This window comes from Calidris pugnax, unplaced genomic scaffold (assembly GCF_001431845.1).
Source record: "Calidris pugnax isolate Ruff unplaced genomic scaffold, ASM143184v1 scaffold75, whole genome shotgun sequence".
NCBI classification, from domain to species: Eukaryota; Metazoa; Chordata; class Aves; order Charadriiformes; family Scolopacidae; genus Calidris; species Calidris pugnax.
In genome coordinates this window covers 144,287-168,697 of record NW_015090908.1, presented here as the reverse complement: position 1 = coordinate 168,697, position 24,411 = coordinate 144,287, and the positions used below count along the sequence as shown (strand labels likewise).

The 24,411-nt window shown below is 40.9% G+C and overlaps 1 protein-coding gene across 1 annotated transcript in view; it reads left to right on the top strand.

Annotated features, from left to right (window-relative positions):
- DIP2A (disco interacting protein 2 homolog A) overlaps positions 1-24,411 on the top strand; it is a 128,797-nt gene that overhangs the window by 10,170 nt on the left and 94,216 nt on the right. Inside the window, exon 3 of the mRNA XM_014949205.1 lies at positions 23,722-23,793. Coding sequence (XP_014804691.1) covers positions 23,722-23,793 — 72 coding nt within the window. The remainder of the gene's footprint in view (positions 1-23,721; positions 23,794-24,411) is intronic.

Below are 24,411 nucleotides of genomic sequence, written 5' to 3'. Positions count from 1 at the left end.
TTGGGCAGTATCAGTTCAGCTAGCTCATTCCTTCCCCCTGGAAAAGAATGTAGTACTGGGATTTTGCTACTTCCATTTCTGTCCTATTATTCTTTGTGTAATGATTGTCTGAAGTTTGGGGGCACCCTTCTGCTGCTGCAGGACTTCATTCTTTCCATTTCCTATCTTGTGCACAAGAGAATCTTAGTTTTTACAATGGGGATGTTGTGCTTGGCTTGCTTCTCTGCTTCTTGGCTGCTGCTGTGAAGGGAGCTTGGAGGGGCTCCTCTTCATCCCTGGGCTCTGGTAGGATGCTGTTTCAGCAGGTGGCTGAACTAGAGAAACAGCTGCTGCCCAAAAGGGGTTTTTATCTTAAGCTGCATCTGGTGCCTGTTTGATGTTGTGGTACAGCAGTAGCAAGTTAACATGAGGGAAACTGAATATTTGGGGTTTTTTTTAGCAATTTAATGAGTTGAATTGGCTTAGTGTTATAGCCAGATGGGCCCAGAGCTTGATTGGGTTGAGGGAGGAGTATGGAGAAGGGTTCCAATACTTCAGCTTAGCTGCAACATGAATCCGTACTCAAAAATATTTTTTTCAGCATTTCCCTTTATCTGTACTGGTGTTCCTTCAGAGCTCTCCTGGATCCAGCCTGGAATGAAATGTTGTCCTTGCTGATAAAGCATAAATCACGGTGCAAGATCACTATGTTAGTGTTACACAGATCTATGGTTAATCAGATACAAGGAAAATAACAAGCCACTTAATGTTTTATCTGATAGGGTATGAAAAAGCTCTTTGCATATGGAGAACTGAAAAAACTGTCCCATCATGAAGAGGTGGGGAACTGCCATGCAAAGCAGTCCGGGAACTGCAGCTTTTTTGGAGGCGAGGAAGGTTGGGGTTTTGGTTCTGTTTTTTCCTGTTGTAACAAGGTGCAATAGGCAGAACGAGGGCAACGATACAGGGTATCTGTGCTATGGAGGATGGCAGTACAACTGTGAGGCTGAAAAGAGAAGTCTTGTGAATGGTGTAAAGGTTGCAATGGTGAGGTGCTGGAGTGAGTGCAGAGGAGGGCAACGAAACTAGTGAAGGGCCTGGAAGACAAATCATATGAAGAGTGGCTGAAGGAGCTGGGACTGTTTAGTTTGAGGAAGAGGAGGCTGAGGGGAGACCTCATCACTCTCTACAACTACTTGAAAGGACACTGTAGAGAGGTTGGTGCTGGTCTCTTCTCACAGGTAATTAACGACAGAACAAGAGGGAACGGCTTCAAGCTCCAACAGGGTAGGTTTAGACTGAACATTAGGAAGGAATTTTTCACAGAAAGAGTGGTCGGGCATTGGAACAGGCTGCCCAGGGAGGGGGTGGAGTCACCATCCCTGGATGTGTTTAAGGGCCGTTTAGATGCAGTGCTGAGGGGGAGAACTGAAAAAACTGTCCCATCATGAAGAGGTGGGGAACTGCCATGCAAAGCAGTCCGGGAACTGCAGCTTTTTTGGAGGCGAGGAAGGTTGGGGTTTTGGTTCTGTTTTTTCCTGTTGTAACAAGGTGCAATAGGCAGAACGAGGGCAACGATACAGGGTATCTGTGCTATGGAGGATGGCAGTACAACTGTGAGGCTGAAAAGAGAAGTCTTGTGAATGGTGTAAAGGTTGCAATGGTGAGGTGCTGGAGTGAGTGCAGAGGAGGGCAACGAAACTAGTGAAGGGCCTGGAAGACAAATCATATGAAGAGTGGCTGAAGGAGCTGGGACTGTTTAGTTTGAGGAAGAGGAGGCTGAGGGGAGACCTCATCACTCTCTACAACTACTTGAAAGGACACTGTAGAGAGGTTGGTGCTGGTCTCTTCTCACAGGTAATTAACGACAGAACAAGAGGGAACGGCTTCAAGCTCCAACAGGGTAGGTTTAGACTGAACATTAGGAAGGAATTTTTCACAGAAAGAGTGGTCGGGCATTGGAACAGGCTGCCCAGGGAGGGGGTGGAGTCACCATCCCTGGATGTGTTTAAGGGCCGTTTAGATGCAGTGCTGAGGGATATGGTGTAGGGGAGGACTTTGTAGAGTAGGGTAGATGGTTGGACTCGATGATCCCAAGGGTCTCTTCCAACCTGAATGATTCTATGATTGTATAAGGTTATAGATAAGTGTTTTGTGCAGAGCAGAATCAGCTCGTGGGTGCTGGTAAGCACCAGGCGCTCTGCAAAGTCCATGCTGGGAATGTGTGATTTTGGAGAGTGGCAGTGAGTTTTCCCCTTCACCAGGCTATCTCGGCTATCTTGCAAGTTCACACTGAGACGTCACCCTCCAGCAGACCTCCCTGCTGTGTATGCCCTGGGGGGTCTATCCCCTGCCTGTAGCTGCACTGCGCCCTGCTGCTGGCTGTTCTCCCCTCATCTGGGATGGTCTCTGCCCTCCAGGCACTTTGTGGTTATGATCTCAAGGTAACAAAGCAAGGAGGATTTCCAGCTCACTGCGTTATGCTGTGTCCCGTGATGACAGTAGGGTTTTCACCTTTGGTCTTTGATCTGACCTCTTTTAGGCAGAAACAAACGGCGTGCTGTAATAAGGTAGGAAGGAGCAGCTGAGGGGTAAAAAAGTATGCTACTGTGCTTTGTTATCTTCAAGATCGTTTTTCTTCCTGGTACGAAGCTTGAATTTTGAAAAAGTCACACAATATGAGATCTCCACCTTACATTATAAGGAATAAGAAATGTTAAGAAGATGAAGGAATTTGTTGTTGCAAAGAAAGCATGTTAGACATATCGTGTCATTAAAGCGCATTGGGAAGGAGAGTTAGGAGAAGACATTTTGGCATCACAGAATCACTGAATGACATGGGGTTGGAAGAGACCTCTGGAGATCATCTAGTCCAACCCTCTGCCAGAGCAGGTCCACCCAGAGCAGGTCCCACAGGAACGTGTACAGGTGGGGTTTGAATGTCTCCAGAGAAGGAGGCTCCACCACCTCCCTGGGCAGCCTCTTCCAGGGCTCTGCCACTCTCACAGGAAAGAAGTTCCTCCTCATGTTTAGATAGAGCTTCTTCTTTGCAAGTTTGTGCCCATTTCCTCTTGTCCTGTCCCTGGGCACCACTGAAAAAAGACCAGCCCCATCCTCCTGACCCCCTCCCTTTAAGTATTTATAAGCATTGATCAGATCCCCCCCTCAGCCTTCTCTTCTCCAGACCAAAAAGACCTAAATCCCTCAGCCTTTCCTCATAAGAGAAATGTTCTAGACTCCTAATCATTGTAGCCTCTGCTGGACCCTCTCCAGCAGTTCCCTGTCCTTCTGGAACTGGGGAGCCCAGAACTGGACCCAGTGCATCAGATGGGGCCTCCCCAGGGCAGAGCAGAGGGGCAGGATGACCTCCCTCCACCTGCTGCTCACACTCTTCCTGATGCCCCCCAGGATGCCATTGGCCTCCTTGGCTACAAAGGTACATTGCTGGCTCCTGGGCATCCTGTTGTCCACCAGGACTCCTGGGTCTTTCTCCTCAGAGCTGCTCTCCAGCAGCTCAGCCCCAACCTGTCCTGGTGCAGGGGGTTACTCCTCCCCAGGTGCAGCACCCTACTCTTGTCTTTGTTGAATTTTGTCAGGGATCACTGGGAAAAAATGTTTGTTTACAATTACATGAAGTCTAACAAAAATATTTTGGTTTCTCATTACGAATGTTTGTGTATAATTTGTGTTTGGTAAGAATTACTTCAATTTGCAAATAGTATCCACTGTTTCCAGAGATAGGAGTTCAGTGAAGATTTTTCCCTTCTTTTATTTTTTTCAGAAACAGTATTTGAAGGAAAGTGTTTGGGTTTGGGCATATTTTGTATTTTTTTTTTTCTTAAGTTTTCATTTACTAAGTAACAATCAGTAAGAAACTTAAACTATATAAACCAGCTAGTTGGAAGTTTTAGTACATGTTGTGGAAATTAGAATGGCTGTTCTTGGGACTTCGTGTTCTTGCTTTTTGCCGTGTTCTGCTGTGCAATATATATATTATATATGTGCAGAGTAAAATTCATGACATTGAAAATTCTTAGCAGTCAAGTTAATGAACTAGAGTCACTCCTTAAGCAGGAGCTAGAGGTCTTTTTTTTTTTTTTTTTCTTTTCCTTTGGTCTAGTGCAAGCATGTTGCTGCTCAATGAGCTTGCATGTCAAGAACTTTCACTCTGGAGTTTCTCCTGGTTTGACTCCACGTATTCTCAGTTGACTTTTGGGCTACAGTTACAATTTACCCAGCAGATACCAGTGAGATAAGGATTAGTTTGGCTGTTGTGGGTTTGTGTGTCGTGTTTTTGCAGTTTGATAAACTGAGAAATAATATATTTTGTAGTGGTCAAATTCAAAACCATAGCTGGACTTGTCAGTTTGAGCAGTAATGGAGGAGTGGAGGTGGTGGGTGCCTTTGTCCCTGTGCTCCCTTTACAGCTTCAGCCACCTTGTTTGTGAGGTTTTGGGTTACTTTTCATGAGCAATGCAGTAAACCAATCTGTTGAAAGGATTGCTATAATAATTGACTGGTGTTACTGTGTGACAGATGAAGGAATGTGTTGAGGAAATGGGATATTTTTAAACAGGAAGTGCTCTTCTGATTAACTTAGTGGTTGGAACAAATTATATATGCATTTCTAGACTTCTAAAACTTGTGATGCCGAAATGAGTGCAGTCATGGTTTTCTTCAAATTTGGGTTTTAGCAGATATTGACAGTGTTCAGATTTGGTTTGTTTATATTTCCGTAGGGCATCAGTTTATAAATTTATCAGTGCCTGAGGCTGACCATTAGCAAATGAGAATCTTCCCTTCTTAACAAATGGTATTTTTTAGATGTCCTTCAGAATTTTTAAATTCTGCTAATTGAAAGAAAAATTTGGGTGCTGGAAATACTTGTAACAGAGCTGTTTGCAGGAGGCAGAGGCTGCTCCAGAGACCATAGAATGAAGATCTCTGACAGGTTGGTTTATTGCCCTTTCCTTTTTCTGTGAAAGTGAACATTTTTTTTTAACGTTACTTTAATAATAGAAACATGTGGTGCAAAACACTCTAAACTAGAGAAACCTTGCATAGTTTTCCAGCAGGAAGAGAAAGAGAACCAGAACCACATGGAATAACTTCTAGCCCTGTCAGTAATATGCCTCTGAGACATGCTTGGCTAACAGGCCACAGATCTTAGCAGGTCTAGAATGATATAGAGGGAGCTTCACTTGTTCTCCTTTTCCAGCATAGGTGGCAAAAAAAATTACTTTTGGACTTGCTCTATGAATTCTTTCTTGGAAAATGGAATAATCAACCACAGTCTGATAGCATTGTAGTAGAAGCATCAGCACGATTCCCAGTTCCTGAGAGTTTCTGTCCATCTTAAGCTGTTAACTTCTGTTCATAGGGGTCCCTCATCTTTTGTATTTACTTGTGGCTATGGCTCAATATTCTAATCTTACACTACTACTAAGATTTTAAACAATATTTTAGACAATGACTATGTGTAAATCCTGGCATATATTACTTTTACCCCAGCAAGTCATATGTGTCTTAACTTTGAGATAAGTATGTGTTACAGCAGGAGTTGTCATAGCAGGATAGTTGTGATGATGAAGGTAGCTTACAGACTGGCTTGAGACCACAGAGGAAGAAGAACAGAAGGCCTAGTAAAAACCAGCAAATAGTAGACAGTAGTAAGAAAGAAATGAAGTCTTGTACTTTTTAAATGGAAGGTATATAAATAAGATCTGACAAATTCAGTGGCTGAGGAGGTACTTACACAATTGCTATATTGCCAGTGCTCCTCTCCTTGCAGGACCAGTGTTGGCTGGCAAGCATCCAGAAGAGAAAAAATAATTTAAAAATAATTTTAAATATGCAGAACTTGTGCATAGCTCATATCCTACATCTTGTTCCTGTGATTGTGTCTTCTGTGCCCTGCCGCACTTCACTGCATCTTCCACTTGGGAAGCTCTTGCACCAGCATTGATTTTACTATTAGTTCAGGTTGTTTCCTTTTGTGGTTAGGCCATTTTGGTCACTGCTGTGTTACAAACAGGTTTTGCTTTCTGAGGGCTGTTGAAAGTGAGGCCTAAAAATAGAAATAAAATATGTCACTTGGCAGAAGAATGTCATGTTGATGTCTTTAACCTTTTTTTTTTTTTTTTTTTTGGTATTTCCAGTAGATTTTACTGAACCTTGATGCCATATTAATATCATTACTGATTTCCAGCTCCTGCAGGAAGGGGCTTCACTGGTAGCTTTTGTAGTGAATTTTATTCATGGTTACAACAAAAAAAGTAACAACAGGACTTTAAGCAAAATCTGCATGCAGAATATTGATTATGAAATTTTTTTTTTTTTTTTTTTCCCGGCTGCAATGAGATTTTTCAGGGATGTTGCTGATGGCTGCCATGAGTAATCAGAATTTCTTGATTTCAGTCGTCTTCTTCTGGGAGGAATGTTAAAAGAATGCTGCTTTCTAGAATACCAAGGGAGGGAACCTTAGCAATTGTAAAAGGTTTAGAAATTTTAAACTCTTTAAATATCTTTCATAATTTAGGAACTAAAATTGTTTTATAAATTTCTGAGTAAGTTTAGCTGTTGAAAGAACACTTGAGTATCTAGTAGAAATACGTGATGCTCTGAAATTATTATCCACTTGTGTCAGTTTCTGAATGTTTTAAACGCATGGTTTATGGGTCAAGTCATATGCACTGAAAAAGTTTACAAGATCATTTTGGAAAGGCCTTTGTTCCTGAGATAAGCTGAAAAGGGAGCATCCCATTTCTGAAGTACGGGAGAATTTAGCCACAAAACTATAGAGAATATAGGATTATTGAGATTCAGTTGTTTTCGTACAGACCGTGGCACATACTAAGGAAACACATGCAAAAATCAGAAAGGCTTTGCAGATTGAGGATATTCAAAAGTTTAAAATTGCAGAATTTCAGCTGAAAAATTGAACTGTTGATTATGATATACCAAGGCAATTTTCTTGGCAAGGAGTTATATTTCCAAAAGAGAAATCTGGTGCAAATACATGTAAGCAGTAGAATCCAGGAATAGAAAATCTAAATACTGCCTAAACTTCTCTGTGAGAAAATTGTGTTGGGCTACTTTCCAGATTTATTTAAATCTGTCAAACTAATGGATAATATGGAAGTTGATGGTGACATAATATTGTAGAGCTCTCTTGCCAGACCTCTGGAGGGTCTAACATTTCCAGGAGTAAAAAGCAAAACGCTTTAATGAATTAATACAAGTCATGGTAAATAAGTAGCTAGTGGCTCTGCTCTGGTAGATTTCCCCCCCCCCTCATATTAATCAAGATTGGAGAGAGAAGACTGGGGAACTTAAGAAACCTCATCGAGTTAGATGAATGGGCAAGGCAAGTGAAACTTAGCGTTTGTACAGGCCATGTTAGCAGCTTCTACAGATTAGATTAACATGAATTTAATTGATTTAAAATTCCACAGCTGTTTATAAAATGCAGTAAGGCCATTAAAATGTCTTCTGATCATCAGTCAAAGTGAAGGGACTAAAGCTGTTTGAAATCCTTAGCTCTAAGAGTGTCTGTATTTTTTGTAGCAATGTAGGGACTTCTTTATTCCAGTAAAAAAAAAAAAAAAGTAGAGCTCTGAAGCATTTGTCTGTTGTAAACAGGAGCAGCTTTGTCTCACGAAAGTTTAAACCAATTATTCAAACAATTTAAATGTGATTTGGGGTGTCAGTTTAAAAATGCTAGTGCATTTAATTTAGTATCTCAAAAATCTTTAAAGATTCGGTGGTAATTAAAATAGTCAGCATCATAAGAGGTGGTGTTGAATTGTAACTCTGTATTATGTAGTGACTGTTATATTGGGCGGAAAATAACTTCAGATTCATAACTTTCAGGCAAAACAGTATTTTCATTTGTATGGATATATGGCTATGCCCAGTCCTTTCTGGTGGCAAGGAAAAGTAAATCTTGATTGCATAGCTTTGTTATGTTTTCCTGAAAAAGCAGTATTTAGACTTCATTGGTTACTTAAGAAATAAAAAAAAAACCGAATCCTTTTGATAAGCACTTCTGCAGAACATATATATATATATTTTATTCTTTTGTTTGTTAAATAAGTGGACTTCTGTGCTGGAGATAAAGTTCAAATAGCATGCTGGGTAAGCTTAGATGAAGCAAGTATTGTAACACAAAATGGAGTGGATGTAATCTACATTCTGTTGCCCTTTCTGTTGTGCTGCTCTTCATTTCTCCATCTTCTGTGATCTCCACCCATGACCTCTTATGTTGTCTGGAAGACCATTTGCTTTAACTTTGAAGGAAAAAGCAAGCAGCCCTTTAGCATGATCCTCTATTTTTATCTTTGTTCTGAAGCTTACAGATTTGCTAAAGTGGGTCTAGACGTTAAGTAGTTTAATGTGCTACTGTTAAACATAACCTGAATGTTAAACATAAGCTCAAAAATGCTTATATAACACAGCGTTTGGAAGGGTAACGTTGGTGGTGCCTTAGTTTTGCCAAGGCTTTTGGAGACAAATGTCAAAATATATTGCTTTGAAGTAGGACAATTTCACTGCTAATTTCCCATGTGGAAACTTTCGTGTTTCAGTCCCCTAAGTTTAAGTGCAAGAGACCGAGTAAAAAAACTTATCGGTAGATAGCTTTATTCTGCAGATATCTACAGGTTATACAAGGTGAAACCAGATCCAGGGGTTAACTTGAAGATATCACCTTTTGTGCAGACAGTGCCATCTGCTTTTTTTATTTTCTATTTTTAAAATTCTTGTGTGATCCTGCTTTCTGTACTGCATCCAGTCCCAAGGTTGTTGCTGCTTCATCAGGTTCTGAACACCAATAAGAGGTGCTGCTGGGGATCTTGGTGAGACTTCTGAAATAAACCCACGCTCAGACTAAATCTGAATTTAGGATCAAGTGGCTTTTCATAACATATCTGAAGGAGACCATTTTGCATCTAAACAAAAATTTTCTATTTTTGAATGAAAATGTTTGAACACGTAGTGCTAGCCTAATTCCTCCTTTACAAGTGCATCCTATCTGTACCCCCAACCATGACCTACCTGTTCATGTGCTCTTGTATTCTGAAGCCTTTCCTATCTTGGCAAAAGAATTAAAAAACAAAACACAAACTTATTCAATATTCTGTTAATTGAACAATGTCTCTTCAAGTGCACTGGATGAGTTAGAGGTCTTGTTGAAAAATAAATGTGATCAGGTAGATTTTCAAGTACTTGGCATTCAAGAGACTGCATTGAATTGAATGGACAAGCTTAAGTCTAGTATTTTTGGACTCCTTTATTTGTCTTTGTAACTTGAATGTTCGTCTGCATTTTGAGCAGTCAGACTTTTTATGTTAGCACTGGGTAGCATTGCATATGGTGGTTTTCTTTTTCTCTTAGAGAATTAGAGAGGGAATTGTACTAGAATCAAACATGAAGTTCAGCAAGTTCATAGACGAGTACTGTTTTAACAGAATTGCTTGCAGTCTCTTTATATTAATAAAGAAATTCTAAGTGATTGATAATCACTTAATAATGACCACTGTTAAGGAGCTTAGAGGGAGAGCTGGTAGTAATGGAAGAGCTTGAGGAAAACATACCAGTTTTTCAGCTTCATAGCAGACAGTTATTTCACCAGTGGCTGAGGACAGCATAGTCCCTGCTGTGTGGTGTTTGGGCTGCAGGATGTTATCCTGTATGGGACCCTGAAGACCTTTCAGATCTTTCACTTGCAAGAAAACTAATTCTCCCCACCCCTTCCATTTTGTTTCCATAAACCAACTTTTGTTTCCAGGGTTAACCTCACTCAGCTTTTGGAGGGGTCGGAGTGCTAGAGCTGGGGCAGATTTGGGTCAGAAGCCGTGGTTTGAAGCACGCTGAAGGGGAGCTGGTCTGTCTCTTCCCAGTGGCAATCCTGCCTTGTGCAGCCCCACATTTTGCCTGCTTGCCAGGGTGAAAAATAGTTATGCTGTTGCACCCTTCTTCAGCAGTCCTCTTAATGAACTGAAATAGTTTTCAGCACGTTTAAATGTCCTTTCAACAACACTTGCATTAATAACAGCACCAAATATGGACACCAAATTTGGCATAAGTTGTAGATAAAGCCGTCTGGTATGGACAAGGGCAAGGTGCAAAGAAGATGGAGAGAGCACATGTGTGAAAGAAGAAGGATGAAAATCTCTTTAATTAGTTGCCTAGCTTTGACACTCACGGCTGTTCTGGTACAGTTGCATTTCCTGTGTACTTTATTGATATTTCCTTGTACGGAGATGTCAAAAGTGAAAATGAAGACCCAGTTACCCCGTAGGACCTAAGAAGATCTAACAGCTTGCTGGTCCCAAAAAAGGAGAGCTGCAGTTTAACTGAACAGAAAACTTCCCTGGCACAAAGTGAATGGGTCTGGCTGTTTGGTAACTGGCCACGTTATTGATTTGATTGATCATATTTTGTGATCACATCAGCTGTACGGCTGGTGTATGGGGCAGTGCAGTGGTTGGGAATTACAAGCAGCAGTAACCTATTCAATTAGCCTAGGTGTGTTTCGTGATCAGACTTGGAGAAATTAATCTGTTTTCTTTAATCCTATTTTTAATTGGATCTCACTTAATATCTTTTGGCCTTGGCTTGGTGTCCTGGTTTGAGCAACACAGGAGTAATTTGTCTTTTAGTAATTCTGTTTTTCAGTAAAGTCTGATCTAATGCTTGGGAAAACTGTCCTTTTGGAAGGCTCTAGTGTCTGAATTTGTGAAAATATTTACTTCATAGCCAGCTACGGTGTGTGGGTTTCAAGGTCTCAGGGCATTAAAGTTAGCCAGGTGGGGGGATGTGGAGGAGCAAGACCCAGCCACTTGACCCAAGCTGGCCAACAGGATTGTTTCATACTATGAACATCCCATTCAATATAAATTAGAAAGTTTGCTGGGAAGTTCTCTCTCTCCTATTGATGACTGCGATCCTGAGAAGTTCTCACCCTGGTGCTGGAGCCCTGACCCCTTCCATTCCTCCCAAAGCCGCAGAGCTCACAGTCTCCCACATTTGTTGTCCACTGCTGGGAGTGCATAAATCCTGCTGATATGATTGCTGAGTAGAATCCTTGTATGTTTTATATTGGGATCAATATTAGTTCTTTAGTGTTATTAATCTTAATTATTCAGTCTCATTCTATTAAATCTGTTTATATTTCAACACTCAGGTTTCCTTCCTTTTGGCTGGGTCCCCTTCCCAGGTGTGGAAGGGTCATCAAGTGAACGAGTAATTGTCCAAATGACAATAAATTGTGGTGGGTTCCTCAAACTATAACACATCGTTATCCTTTTTTCTACTTATGCCCACGTAACAGTTTCTTCTTTCCTTTCCATGTTCCTCTCACACTCCAGTAAAACCACGACATAGGTGACTCATCAAGAACTGCTCTCAATCCATTCTCCGCCCAACCTGTATTTGTGCCTGGGATTGCTGTGATCCATGTGCAGGATCTTGCACTTGGCCTTGTTGAACTTCATGAGATTTGCACGGGCCCACCTCTCAAGCCTGTCCAAGTCCCTCGCGATGGTATCCCTTCCCTCCAGTGTGTGGACCGCACCACACAGCTTGGTGTCGTCAGCAAACTTGTGTCTCCAGTGAAGATGTTAAACAGCACTGGTTCTAGTACTGACCCATGAGGAACACCAGTTGTCTCTGGTTTCCACTTTGACATTGGGCTGTTGCCCGCAACCCTTTGGGTGCGGCCATCTAGACAGTTCCTCATGCACTGTGTGGTCCACCCGTCAAATCCATGTCTCTCCAGTTTAGAGACCAGTATGTCATGCGGGACAGTGTCAAGACGCTCTGCCTAAGTCCAGGTAGATAATGTCTGTTGCTCTCCCCTTATCTACCAATGCTGTAGCACCATCGTAGAAGGCTACCAAATTTTTCAGCATGACTTGCCCTTGGTGAAGCCATGTTGGCTGTCACCTATCACGTCCTTATTTTCCATGTGCCTTAGCAAAGATTCCAGGGGCATCTCCTCTATGATCTTGGTGTCCACAGAGATGAGACTGACCGGCCTGTAGTTTCCTGGGTCTTCCTTTTCTTCGTTTTTGAAAACGGGGGTTATGTTTCCCCTTTTCCAGTCAGCGGGAACTTCATCGGACTGCCAGCTTGGTGTCCACAGAGATGAGACTGACCGGCCTGTAGTTTCCTGGGTCTTCCTTTTCTTCGTTTTTGAAAACGGGGGTTATGTTTCCCCTTTTCCAATCAGCGGGACCTTCATTGGACTGCCACGATTTTTCAAATATAATGGAAAGCAGCTTAGCAACTTCATCTGCCAGCTCCCTCAGGACCCGAGAATGTATTTCATCCCGTCCCACGGGCTTACGTACCCTCAGGTTCCTTAGATGGTCCCAGACCTGGTCTTCTTCTACAGTGGTCAGTTCTTCATTCTCATAGCCCCTGATTTAGCCGTCTGCGACTTGGGCAGTGTGGTTAGAGCCCTTGCTGGTGAAAACCAAGACAAAAAGTCATTCTGTACCTGAGCCTTCTCCACATCCTGGGTGACCAGGTCTCCTGTTTCCTTCCAGAGGGGGCCCACGTCTTCCCTAGGCTTGCCTTTATCCCTGACATACTTGGAGAAGGTTTTCTTGTTGTCCTTGATGTCCCTGGCAAGATTTAATTCTGTCTAGGCTTTAGCTTGCCTAATATGTTTCCTGGCTATTGGCACGGTTTCTCTGTATTCCTCCCAGTCTACCCGTTCTTGCTTCCACCCTCTGTAAGTCTCCTATTTGCTTTTGAGCTTGTCCAGGAGCTCCTTGTTCATCCATGCAGTCCTCCTGCCTTTTTTGCTGGCTACTTCTTTCTTGGGATGCCCCACTGCTGAGCTAGGAGGAGGTCATCCATAAATACTAACCAACTTTCTTGGGCCCCTCTCTCCTCCAGTACTTTTTCCCACGTTACCCTGCCAATCAGGTCCCTAAAGAGGCCAAAGTCTGCTCTCCTGAAGTTCAGGGTAGCGAGCTTGCTGTGTAGCTTCCTCGCTGCCCCAATTCAATTTTACCATTACATGATCACTGCAGCCAATGGTACCCTTGAGTTTGACATTCCCCACCAGCCTTGTTAGTAAGAACAAGGTCCAGCATGGCTCTGCTTCTTGTTGGCTCCTCTACCATTTGAAGAAGGAAATTGTCATTGACACATTCCAAGAACTTGCTGGATTTCTTGTTGTCCTTCCAACAGATATCGGGTGGTTGAAGTCCCCCATGAGGGCCAGAGTCTTCAAATGTCATGCTTCCCCTATCTATCTATAGAGAGCCTCATCTGCTCTGTCGTCCTGGTCAGATGTCCTGTAGCAGACCCCTACTGTAATGTCACCTGCCCCAATTTTCCCTTTAATCTTGACCCTTAAGCTCTCCATTGGGTCTTCATCCATGTACCCTTGAGTTTGACATTCCCCACCAGCCTTGTTAGTAAGAACAAGGTCCAGCATGGCTCTGCTTCTTGTTGGCTCCTCTACCATTTGAAGAAGGAAATTGTCATTGACACATTCCAAGAACTTGCTGGATTTCTTGTTGTCCTTCCAACAGATATCGGGTGGTTGAAGTCCCCCATGAGGGCCAGAGTCTTCAAATGTCATGCTTCCCCTATCTATCTATAGAGAGCCTCATCTGCTCTGTCGTCCTGGTCAGATGTCCTGTAGCAGACCCCTACTGTAATGTCACCTGCCCCAATTTTCCCTTTAATCTTGACCCTTAAGCTCTCCATTGGGTCTTCATCCATGCCCAGATGGAGCTCCATGCACTCCAGCTGGTCATTGACATAGAGGACAACACCCCCTCCTTGTCTCCCCAGCCTGTCCTTCCTGAAGAGTCTGTATCCCTCCATTCCAGCACTCTGGACACAGGAGCCACCCCACCATGTCTCTGTGTGAGAGACAGTAAGATCACCTGGAGGCGCGTGCACATCTCTGACTCCTCTTGCTTGTTTCCTATGTTACATGCATTTGCATAAAGGCACTTCAGCTGGAGCTGACTTACTGGCTAGATGCTTCTGTCAATAACTCCGCAGCTTTTTTTCAGTTTTTCAATGTAGTTTTATCATTTTATGGTTCAGCCAGGAACTCTGAATCACTTAATCTGTTTCTTCATGCTCACATCAGATGATTTATGGGGATCTAGTGAAAAGTCTTTCAGTGAGGTCCGATTTCCTAGTAAAATTGTATCATATTATGTTATTTTGTTGCTTTGCCATGGATACTGATGAAGTTTTTTTTAAAAAATACATACTACCTTTCTATTTTAAAAAGTCAAAGCGTATGCATTCATAGTAAAATTTGGCCCAGTAACTTATTTCAAGATCAACTTTAAATCTCTTTTGTTCTTTGCTTTAAAAGCATGGTTTGACAATGCATTTGAGGGTGTGGTAATAATTTGTCAAGAAACTAATCAAACCTGAAACGAAGACCTGGGAATCCATTGAAAAGATTTTGTAGTTTACAAATTGAAGTAACTTGAGTTTGTATGGTATTGCAGGTTATCTGACTTCTCTTTGTATATTTTGAATATACTCTGTGAATTCTGATTATTGTACTGTGGTTTGTGTGTTTGGGGATTTTCTGGTGGGTTTTTAATGGTCTAATTAATGAGTTGGATCTTCCTATATTCATGGATTTATGAGTAAGACTGCTTCCATCTTTATTATTGTGCATCTTTGCTGTGGTCTGTTGGGCCTTGTGGTTGCTAACGTATAAATATTAGCTTTTTGCAACTGGTAAAACATCTGTAGCTAATGGCGTAACTTCTTGGGTCTTTGTGGAGAGAACAAAAAAAAAATAAATGTCAATGACATCCAAAAAGCACACAGTAAAAATGCAGCTTCATACAAGATGTAGAAGTTTAATAGTCTGAAATATCTTCATCTTGCTCATTAATCACTGTGTCTTACATAATGAGTGTGTGGAGGATGTGAAAGGGAGATAAAAAGGCTCCTCAGATCAGAAAGGGAGTTAAGGGAGTTAAAACAACTTAACAGCTTCAAAGAGCATTAAATGCTGTATATATCCTCTTCTGTTTTTACACATGCATTCATGGAATTACAGATTTGTTGGGGTTGGAAGCATCTAGAGATCATCTGGTCCAACCCCCCTGCCAAAGCAGGGCTGCCCAGAGCACATCACTCAGGATGGCATCCAGGTGGGGCTTGAAGATCTCCAGAGAAGGGGACTCCACAGCCTCCCTGGGCAGCCTGTTCCTCTAGGCAAGGGATGACTTAATGGTATAAGGCATTTATTACCAAGTTAAATATGAATTTTCTTTGTGATCGATTGTCTTAACAGAATTATACAGAGAGAATTTTATCTAGCCAATAATTTACTTCTCTTTGTAGTATTCTTGGAAAGGAATGTGTATTAAAGTTGTTGCATATAGTACTATTGAAGTTGGTTTTGTTTTTTTCTTTTTTTTTCTTTTTTCTTTATGGTCCCACATTTCTATATCTGGTTGGTTGTAGATTTGCATCTTTGGGGGCAGTTTTCAGGGAGTCTTTTGTGGTAACCATGGAATAGAGTTTGGTCTGAGACTTCTCCTGGACCTTATGGCAGTAGAAATTGTCAGTGCAATTGAGTGAAGGAAAAAGAAATGTCTTTGTACCTAGCAATTAAACATCTTCCCCCTCCCTCCCCAGTACATGCTTTAGGTTGAAATGACTTGGTTCAGGCAATTACTTCTGGCCTAATTCGTTATAATGGGGGATTACTACATGCCAGGCATAATTATTCTACTTTTGTATTGTACCCCGATCTATCTAGGAAGTGACAAGCAAAAAGTCTGAGTGTATTCATCTCTGCAGTACACTGAAAATTTGGTTATTTTGAAATACCATTTTCTTAATAGCGTTTACAAGAGGGACACATTGCATGCATACATCCTTTCAAAAGTTTTTCATTTCTGCATTTTACCAAAATAGTTTTCAACTGTGTCAGAAAATATTTTTAGCTCAAATTTTAAAAGATACTGTTTGTTGATCTGCCTGACCACTTCTAGTCTGGTATTTTTCAACTTCTTTTGTTGGCTTTCGTAGGAAGCAGACAGTACATTCCCTGTGTAAAATCATTTCCACCACTCCTCGCCCCTCTCCCCCATGCACATAGCTTTCTTCGGTTTGTTAAAGGGGATGGCAACATACATGATTTACATAAAAATGAGATATGAAAGTTGTATCTGCCTTGATAAATTTTTTTCCATAACCTCTGGGTGAAGATTCTAATCAACTTAACAAACATATAAATTGAGTGTTTCAAAAACAGTTTCCATATTTAAAAGTGCCTGACGTTTTGAAGCAGGGGACATTGTATTTTGAAGGTTGTATCTGCTGTGGAAATAAGAACCATAATTTGCATGGTTGAATGAAGATGGTTCTTCATTTGTCCTTCTGGTGCAATAGTAGCCAAGAATATGTTTCATTGAGAGGAAACAAACTTATATAAAATAGGACTAGTTTTTAAGAGCAGGAGCCAGGATCAGACTGGTCCACTTACAGATACATAGAATCATGGAATGGTTAGAGTTGGAAGGGACCTTAAAGATCATCAAGTTCCAACCCCCCTGCCCTGGGCAGGGACACCAGACCAGGTTGCTCAAAGCCCCGTCTACCTGGCCTTGAACCCCTCCAGGGATGGGGCATCCACAGCTTCCCTGGGCAACCTGTTCCAGTGTCTCACCACCCTCACAGGAAAAAATTTCTTCCTAATATCTAATCTAAATCTCCTCTCTTCCAATTTAAAACCCTTACCACTTGTCCTGTCACCGCACTTCCTGACAAAGAGTCCCTCCCCAGCTCTCCTGTAGGCCGTCTTTAGGTACTGGAAGGCTGCTGTAAGGTCTCCCCGGGGCCTGTCCTCATAGGAGAGGTGCTCCAGCCCTCTGAGCATCTTTGTGGCCTTCCTCTGCTAGACCTGTTCCAACAGGTCCGTGTCCTTCCTGCGTTGAGGACTCCAGAGCTGTATGTATATGTATAGCTGGCATCTGCCAATCTGTTTCTGTATTCTACAGAGACCCCTAAGGGGGTAGAAGTGGCAGAGTTTGAGCTGTTCCTGTCTCCCTGTGGAGAAAGCTTAAGGATTTACTGAAGTGGTAGAAGAACAATACATTAATTGGGCTAACTGAGCCTGGAAACTTGTCAGGTTGCTTTTGTGATCCAGTTGTTTAAGCTTGTTTTACCCTGTCAAATGCTGGCTCCTGGCAGATGAAGCAAATAACGGTGTAAAGCTAGGCAGATCAGTATTTAAAAAAGAACAGCTTTCTCATCTGTCAACTCACGTGTATGTTTACAAGTGTGGATTTGTGCAGAACAGAATAACCTGGAATGTATCAACTTTCCTCATTCTTGCTGTACAGCATACTTGATCCACCTTGGCTTTTTTTTTTTAGTTTCTAAAATGTAAATGGTGGCTTTGTCTAGAAACTGCTTTGAAACTTTGAGGTGAAAAGGTGATATATAAATGTGTCAGAATAGAATTTTCTAAATATAACATTTAGCATGGCTTTTCCAGTAGCAAAACTCCTAATGGCTTGATCAGACTACGTTCAGGCCAAGATAAAGCACACTAGGCAATTAATGGTATTATAAAATAGGTAGTCCCAATGTGTAATTGTGCACAAAGTGGAAAACTTAGTCTTCTGCTACTAATGTATAGGAAAAATTCCCTTTCAGGCATTAGGACACATGCAATTAGCTAGTCAGTATTTGTCTAGGTTTCTAGAACTTGATGTTTCAGTGACTTCATTGTTTATGGAAACTGCGTACATTTGAGTAGTTGTGTATCTCCTCCAGGTTACTACTTTTACATGCAGACAAATTTTGTATTTTGATAACTGAATTTCTGTCAAAGGGATGAAAGTTCTGCTTCAAATTAGGAATTACCAATAACGTACATTTTTTGGTGAAGTTTTGCTAAACTTCTAATACTGCTTAGAAGGCATCTTGATGCTCTCTGTTTAAAATAAGATCTTTGAAATAGAGTTTCTTAGAGATTAGTCAAAGGCATCACCATGTGAATGATCAGATATCTCTTATTTCCATTTTAAACAGATTCGTATAATATGTAAGATTCATAATCTTTCATGCTTCACTTAGTTCATTGAATGCAAACTAAATTAATGCATCAGTTGATAGCTGTTACTTCGGAAACTAGCAATGATTCATGATAAAGGACTGCTGTTTGTATACTTTGCAAACTTACAGATGTAAGGAAGTGTTGTTTTCTGGTTATTAATTGTAAAGCTTCAACCGCTTCTCATGTGGCTACAGTTTTTTATGCTTTTCAAAGACAACGTGACCATAAGCTTAGCTGTGGCTGAAATACTGTGCTATAAAATGAGTCTTGGAATGAAGGTATGTTGTATAGAGGAGAAAAATAATGGGACTTAAGGTTACATGGCAAGTTAAAAGTGCTTATTTTTTAAGTCCCCAAAGCACTGAGTTTAGCAGTGTAACCAATCTATATACGGTCACTTATTTCATATATGTATATGTAGAACCAAGACTACTTAATAGATTGCTTATTTACAGATAAGTATGAGATGTCCTGCTGATTTATCAACGTGCTGTTGATTAATAATTCAGCTACTAGGGAAAGAATCCAGTGGTAAACTTCTGTTTTGTCCAGGAAAAAATGATTATTCCTCAGCTGGCAGAAAAAGGAGAAAAAACCCCACCGTGGTTTATAGAAGAGCTGTGTTGATGTGGCCCAGCTTGAAGGTCATGGGTGTGTATATTGAGGAAATATGTTCCTAAACCACCTCCAGTTTTCTTAGGAGTATTTATTTCTTAACCTTCCCCCTTCCTTTCCGATACTGCTACAGTTTCTCTTTAAGGATTTATATTTTGATCTTTGTTTCACATTCTTCCCCAAGGTCATGTTTCTACCTAGAACTGCTTGCAGCTGTCAGATTCCATGTTCTTATGAGACATGTCTGCAGCCTTTGAAGGGAACATGTCTTTCCAAATGTTTCATAGGTCATGCCTTTAAGCATATTTAAACAGTCAGTGTAAGCTTTATGATGATCTTCTGGAAAAGTCCACAAAACTTTATGTGGACAATAAAGTTTTGATGGTGGTTCCATTCATTTATCAGCCCTTTTCATTAGGGGTTGCAATTGTGCTGGTTTCACCTTCTTCAAAAGAAAATGATGTACTTTGGAAGTACCGTCATAATATTTGATTTTGAGGCTTTAATTTCAATTAGGCGGCGACCTTGGTAGGCTCTTTTGTTACTTGGTCTTTGTTTTGGTATCAGGTGTTAACAGAAGAACACCTGTTTGGCAAGGTACTGACCTTGCCTTTCCACCAGCTTTTGAATGCCTCAACACAAAGATGCCCTGTCCTGCCTGGCCCTGCCCGCTGAGGGACTTCAGCACCCAGGAGTTCTGCTCTTCCTCTTCCAAGCCCTGATTGCGACTACAAGTTTAACCATAAGTACAGCCATCCTGCTGTATTTCAGCACTGCACCCTGTTCTTTCTCAGAATATCAGCAGCTGGTATTGGCTACCAGGGTGCTGTAATACATGACACACCTTGGAGTTGGAAAGCTGGGTAACAAGGGGTGTGTGACTTCACTTGAGATGTATCATATGTGGCTGAGAATATAGGTCTTACCATCACGACTCGGTATGCATTTCAGAAATTGCATGTAGCTACTGCTGTACATATCACCCTTGATGAACAAACAGCTTTATCCTGCTGTCAGTTCTCTCAGTTTTCAATCTCTGTGGTCTTCATGCTCAAATAGCTGTAGTTTCAGAGCTTTGCCCTCTTAGCACAGGAGATGAAGCATCCATTGAAAGCTCTGTTGTCATCAGCCTTTGTAGCGGTGAGGTCTCTTTTCTCTTCCTACGTGCTTCCATTATCAGCAATGTCCTCGGCACTGGTTGTCACATCATTTACTCTGGAGGACAGATAACATGAGAAACTGAGGCATTTCTTTTGCTGGCTGCATAGTTCAGTGTTCCTCAGCACCATCTTTCGATTCCTCAGCTATTACACCAAATGTTACTGGCTTTCCTTATTGTTGACTCTCATCATAGTTCTTAGAAATACCTTAACTATTTTTGCTTTCGCGGTGGACAAAAATCACAGATGTCAGAGTAATTTTTTATTTTACAGTTTTTTATTGTTTTTTGACCTTGTTTCTGTGAGTCAAAATCATGTAGCAATGCAGTGTTCTTTTTATAATACTTTTAGGATGATGCAAAATAAAGAGCTTGGTGACTTGTTTCACTGAAAAAAAAAATTACCAAGTGTGTCTAAGAGGTAGAATTAGAAATGATGACTGCTGAATTGATTCTTCCAGCTCCACCAGCTGTTCAAATACAGTGACAACCTATCCCCGGAAAACGCTGGGGATTTACTTCGAATTTTTCTACAGGTGACTTCTGAGTTATGTTTGGGTTGGTAACTTGCCTACCTTTTCACACCATCCAAGAACAATCTCTAAAGGCAGAAACCAGTATTCACACCCTTGACTTTGACTGGAGGAACTGGCAGAACTTTCTGCTATGATTTGGTAGTAGTTGATATACCTGAGATTGTGACTGTTCTTGACCTCTGCAAATTGGTGACCTGGAACTATTTCCTTACCTTGAGCAAGCACTAGGCTCTCACAGAGCCTACCTGCTGGTACACACAGTCATCTTGTGGAGAGTGTTTACACAACAGACTCTCCACACCTATTGCCAAGGCGGTGTGGTGCATGGGTCCTTACGGCTGCTCCCAGGGAGAATTTAAGTGCAAAATGCTGCTTAAGGACCGGAGAAGTCACTCACCTCATAGCAGGGTGTTCAGTGTCTGTCTGCATCTTGCTTGCCTTCCTTTCTCCATCAGAATCCTTCAGGGACTCCTTAGTGCAGAGTTACAAAGCTACAAAGGAGCTGGACTGGCCCTGCATGTGCTCTGCCCTCCGTGATCCTGCACTGAAGAGGAGAGGGGGCTGCAGTTGTGGGCGTCCTTTTCTGGCAGTGATCAAGGAAATAATGTCCTCTGTTAGACACACTCTATTTATTTATTAACTACATAGCTCACATGTCCTATTCCTAGTTAGAAAACACACCCCTTTTTCTAAGCACTGTTCTCTGTTGTGTAGAGTCACCATAAAATACTTGAGATTACAAAGTCGGGATTTGGCAGTGTGAGGGTTTGGGGATGCCGTGAGCCATGGCAGCCGTGTCCGGGCAGTAAAGCCTGTGCTTGTTACCTGCTGGTGTGGTTTTGAAGGGCATTGAAACACTTACTCAGTGTTCACCTACTTTGCAGAATTGCAAATAAGCTAGTTGACACTTTTGAACCCAGTGGATAGCCAATGAAAAATAATCTGTGAAAACCCAATAAAATACGGGTAATATCTATTTAGTTAATTTGGCATCAAGATTCTGTTAGCTGTAGTGCTACCATTGTGATATGAAAACATGCCTGGGTAGATTTGGGGTAACTGCATGACAGATTCTTTGTGCACTAATTAAGAAAATAATTTTTATAGGTAATTTTAAGGCATGCCAATGCTTTCATCTCTGTCTAGATTAACTTTCTTGAAGCCTCTGACATATTTTATATGTCAAATATTCCGGGCAGAGAACTAACAGCTCAACCCAGTGTCTAGCTTTGTCCAGCTTCCCAACTGATTTGCTGAGACTGAGGAACCTCTTATTGCTTTTGTGTAATGTAATAAATATGGAGACAGTGAGGCTAAATGGCAGTAGCTGTGGCCCTGACATAACCAAATGTGGCTAAGTGGCTCTTTTTTGGAAGAGGTCACAAAGAACCCCAGATGATGGATTAATCCCACTGAGGCTCTGAGTGTGACTGGGTGGGGATCAGGAGGAATCCACCCCCAAGCTTTTGAGGAGGGAACAAAAAAGTATGACTTGCCACCAAGGCTGCAAAAGTCAATAGAAATGCTTTTGACTTCGGATTTTTCTTAACCTGATTCAAGGAAAATTCTCCAAGTCAGCATTCCAGCAAAATCAAGGAATTTCCAAATGCAGTGAGATACCAAAGTTTGAGATATTCTGGTTTAAAATGAGACTCTCTTTTCAACCCTGTCTGCTGCTTCCATGGCATACCTTGTCAACTGGGTGATACCTGGCAAGGTAGCTGATCTGCGAAGAGATTTGATTTAAGGATTACTTGAATAATTTATGAAGCTGTGAAAATTACTGTCCTAGTAACATATAATCTTATATATAATTTTATGTATATATAATTATATATAATTTTATACCCTCCTGTCCAAAGGGAATGAATCCCATGTAAGTCATGCTCTGTCTTTCTCTGGATTGCCTTTATAACTCTTGATTTTGCTGGTTGTCTGCAGAAAACAGGATAAAGACAATAAGGATAAAGACAAATACCCAGCAAAGTCCCAGGTCTGGGACATATTGTCAGCTCTTACTGAACAGCTGGCAACTGAGGTCAGAGAAGCCGTAAAGAGAACATAGGTTAGTATTCTGAGATTTCTGTCAAATGCAAGACCTAAGTCCATCTAAATGACAAGCATGCTAAGACACACAGAATTAAAAAAAAATTTTTTTTTAAACTCCTCTTATGTTTTCCAGACATTAAATTTTGATTCCTTGTGTGAATGGGATGAAGAAAAAGTTTCAGATTTGGCAGAAAGCAAATGGTCAGAGGAGGGCTGTTTTACTTAATCCATATACATGTACTATATTTATATATGTATATGCCTTTTTTTTTCTTCTCCATAGTTTGCTTTGATATGCTCTTTTACCAATATGTTGCTGGACAAACATGCTTGAAGCAAAGATCTAAATGTAAAATTTTGCTTTTGTGTCCTAACTAAAGTAAAGCTAATTGTCTGACTGCGTTTCTAAAATTCACCTTCTACTTAAGTATGTTTTCAAAAATAGCATCAGGTAATCCTGGTTATATTTCATGCTGATGTGAAGTATTTGCCAAGTACGGAGGGATAAAAGTCCACTTGGTTAGTGGAACTGCATAGTATCTCACCGTCTTTAAGCAAGTGTGAATTTTGGGAGATGGGAGTGGTTTTAAGTTATTTAAGGTCATTGTTTTGGTGTCTGTGCTGAGATCTAGAAAATGGACAAAGCTTGTAAAATAGTGCTGGGATTTGGGTTTTTTTAATTTTTATACTATGCTTACTGCTGGTTTTGCATGAAACTACCTTGTTCTGTTGGTAGAAACACACAAGTACATATTCTGACATGTCTCAAAAACTTATTTTGGGCTTCTGTAGAAGTTTTCCTTTTATTCTAGTCTGTGTGAAATGATGTCATATTTACCAGTGGAGTCTGCAGTGAGCTTTAAAAGAGGATATTGGATGACAACTGTGAATAAAAACTAATGCTAGAAAGAGATTATCACCTCCTAGAATTTGAAAGCAGAGACTGTTGTGCTGCACAGTGCAGAGTGGACAACATGGTCTGAGTTTGAAAGGAACTGCACAGCTAGAGAATGTTGTCCCAAGCCTTGGTATATTGAGCATGGTCAATATCTCTAGAGCCACGTTCAACACAGGTGCTGCAGACAAAACCATTTTGTTCTGTTGTATAGCTCTGAGACACTAATTTTCATACGTGCACAGATAGTGCTGCATGGGTAGTATGTAAATGGCCATGAATTTCTCCAACATGCCCATGTCTTTGTTGCTAATGGGGTTGATTTAAAGTTTAATCATAGGCATCATGAAAATGAGGAAGTTTCTTTAAAAACTATTTGAAATAGTATTAATTTGTTTCTCCATTTCTTTAGGAGACATCACTCAGAAAGGATATGAAAAGAAAAGAGCAAAGCTATTAGCACGGTACCTACCACTCATTCAAGGTAAGAGACTGCATGTAAGTTACACCTTTTGTGCTACACTTTACATTGAATGTTAAATGGTAACATTTTTATCAGTAAGCATTAGTTTAAGAACCGCATCCAAGACTTTACTCGTTTTTAAAGTTATCTTAAAGTTATTTCTGAAAGCAAGTTGGCCAGTTTGATTAAATGAAAACACTCACTAGTCATCACTTTCATTCTTTAGTGTGCTTTTTTGCACATCCTCTGCCTCCTCATCCCCCCTTCCCGTCCCCAGTTTCTTCAAAATACTGACTTTTTATTATAAACTATTACTTCTCAAGCTGGCTATTATCAGACTTCATCTTAAATAGCCAAAAGCTAAATGCCCAACCTATTTTATTTATTTTTATTATTTTATTTTTTTATTATTTTATTATTTTATTATTAATTTATTATTTATTTTAACTTGGGGTTAAAGCTGTTATGTTGCCATTGAGCTTTGGTCTTGTATAATAACCTTAGGCCAGTTATTCCATAATTTAAGAGATTCTAGTTGAGGTAAGGCAAAATGAGAAGACAAACAAGATGAGTGGAACTGGTAATGATAGATGAGATGGCTGTAGATAGATGAGAGACGAAAAATAACAGGTACTATTT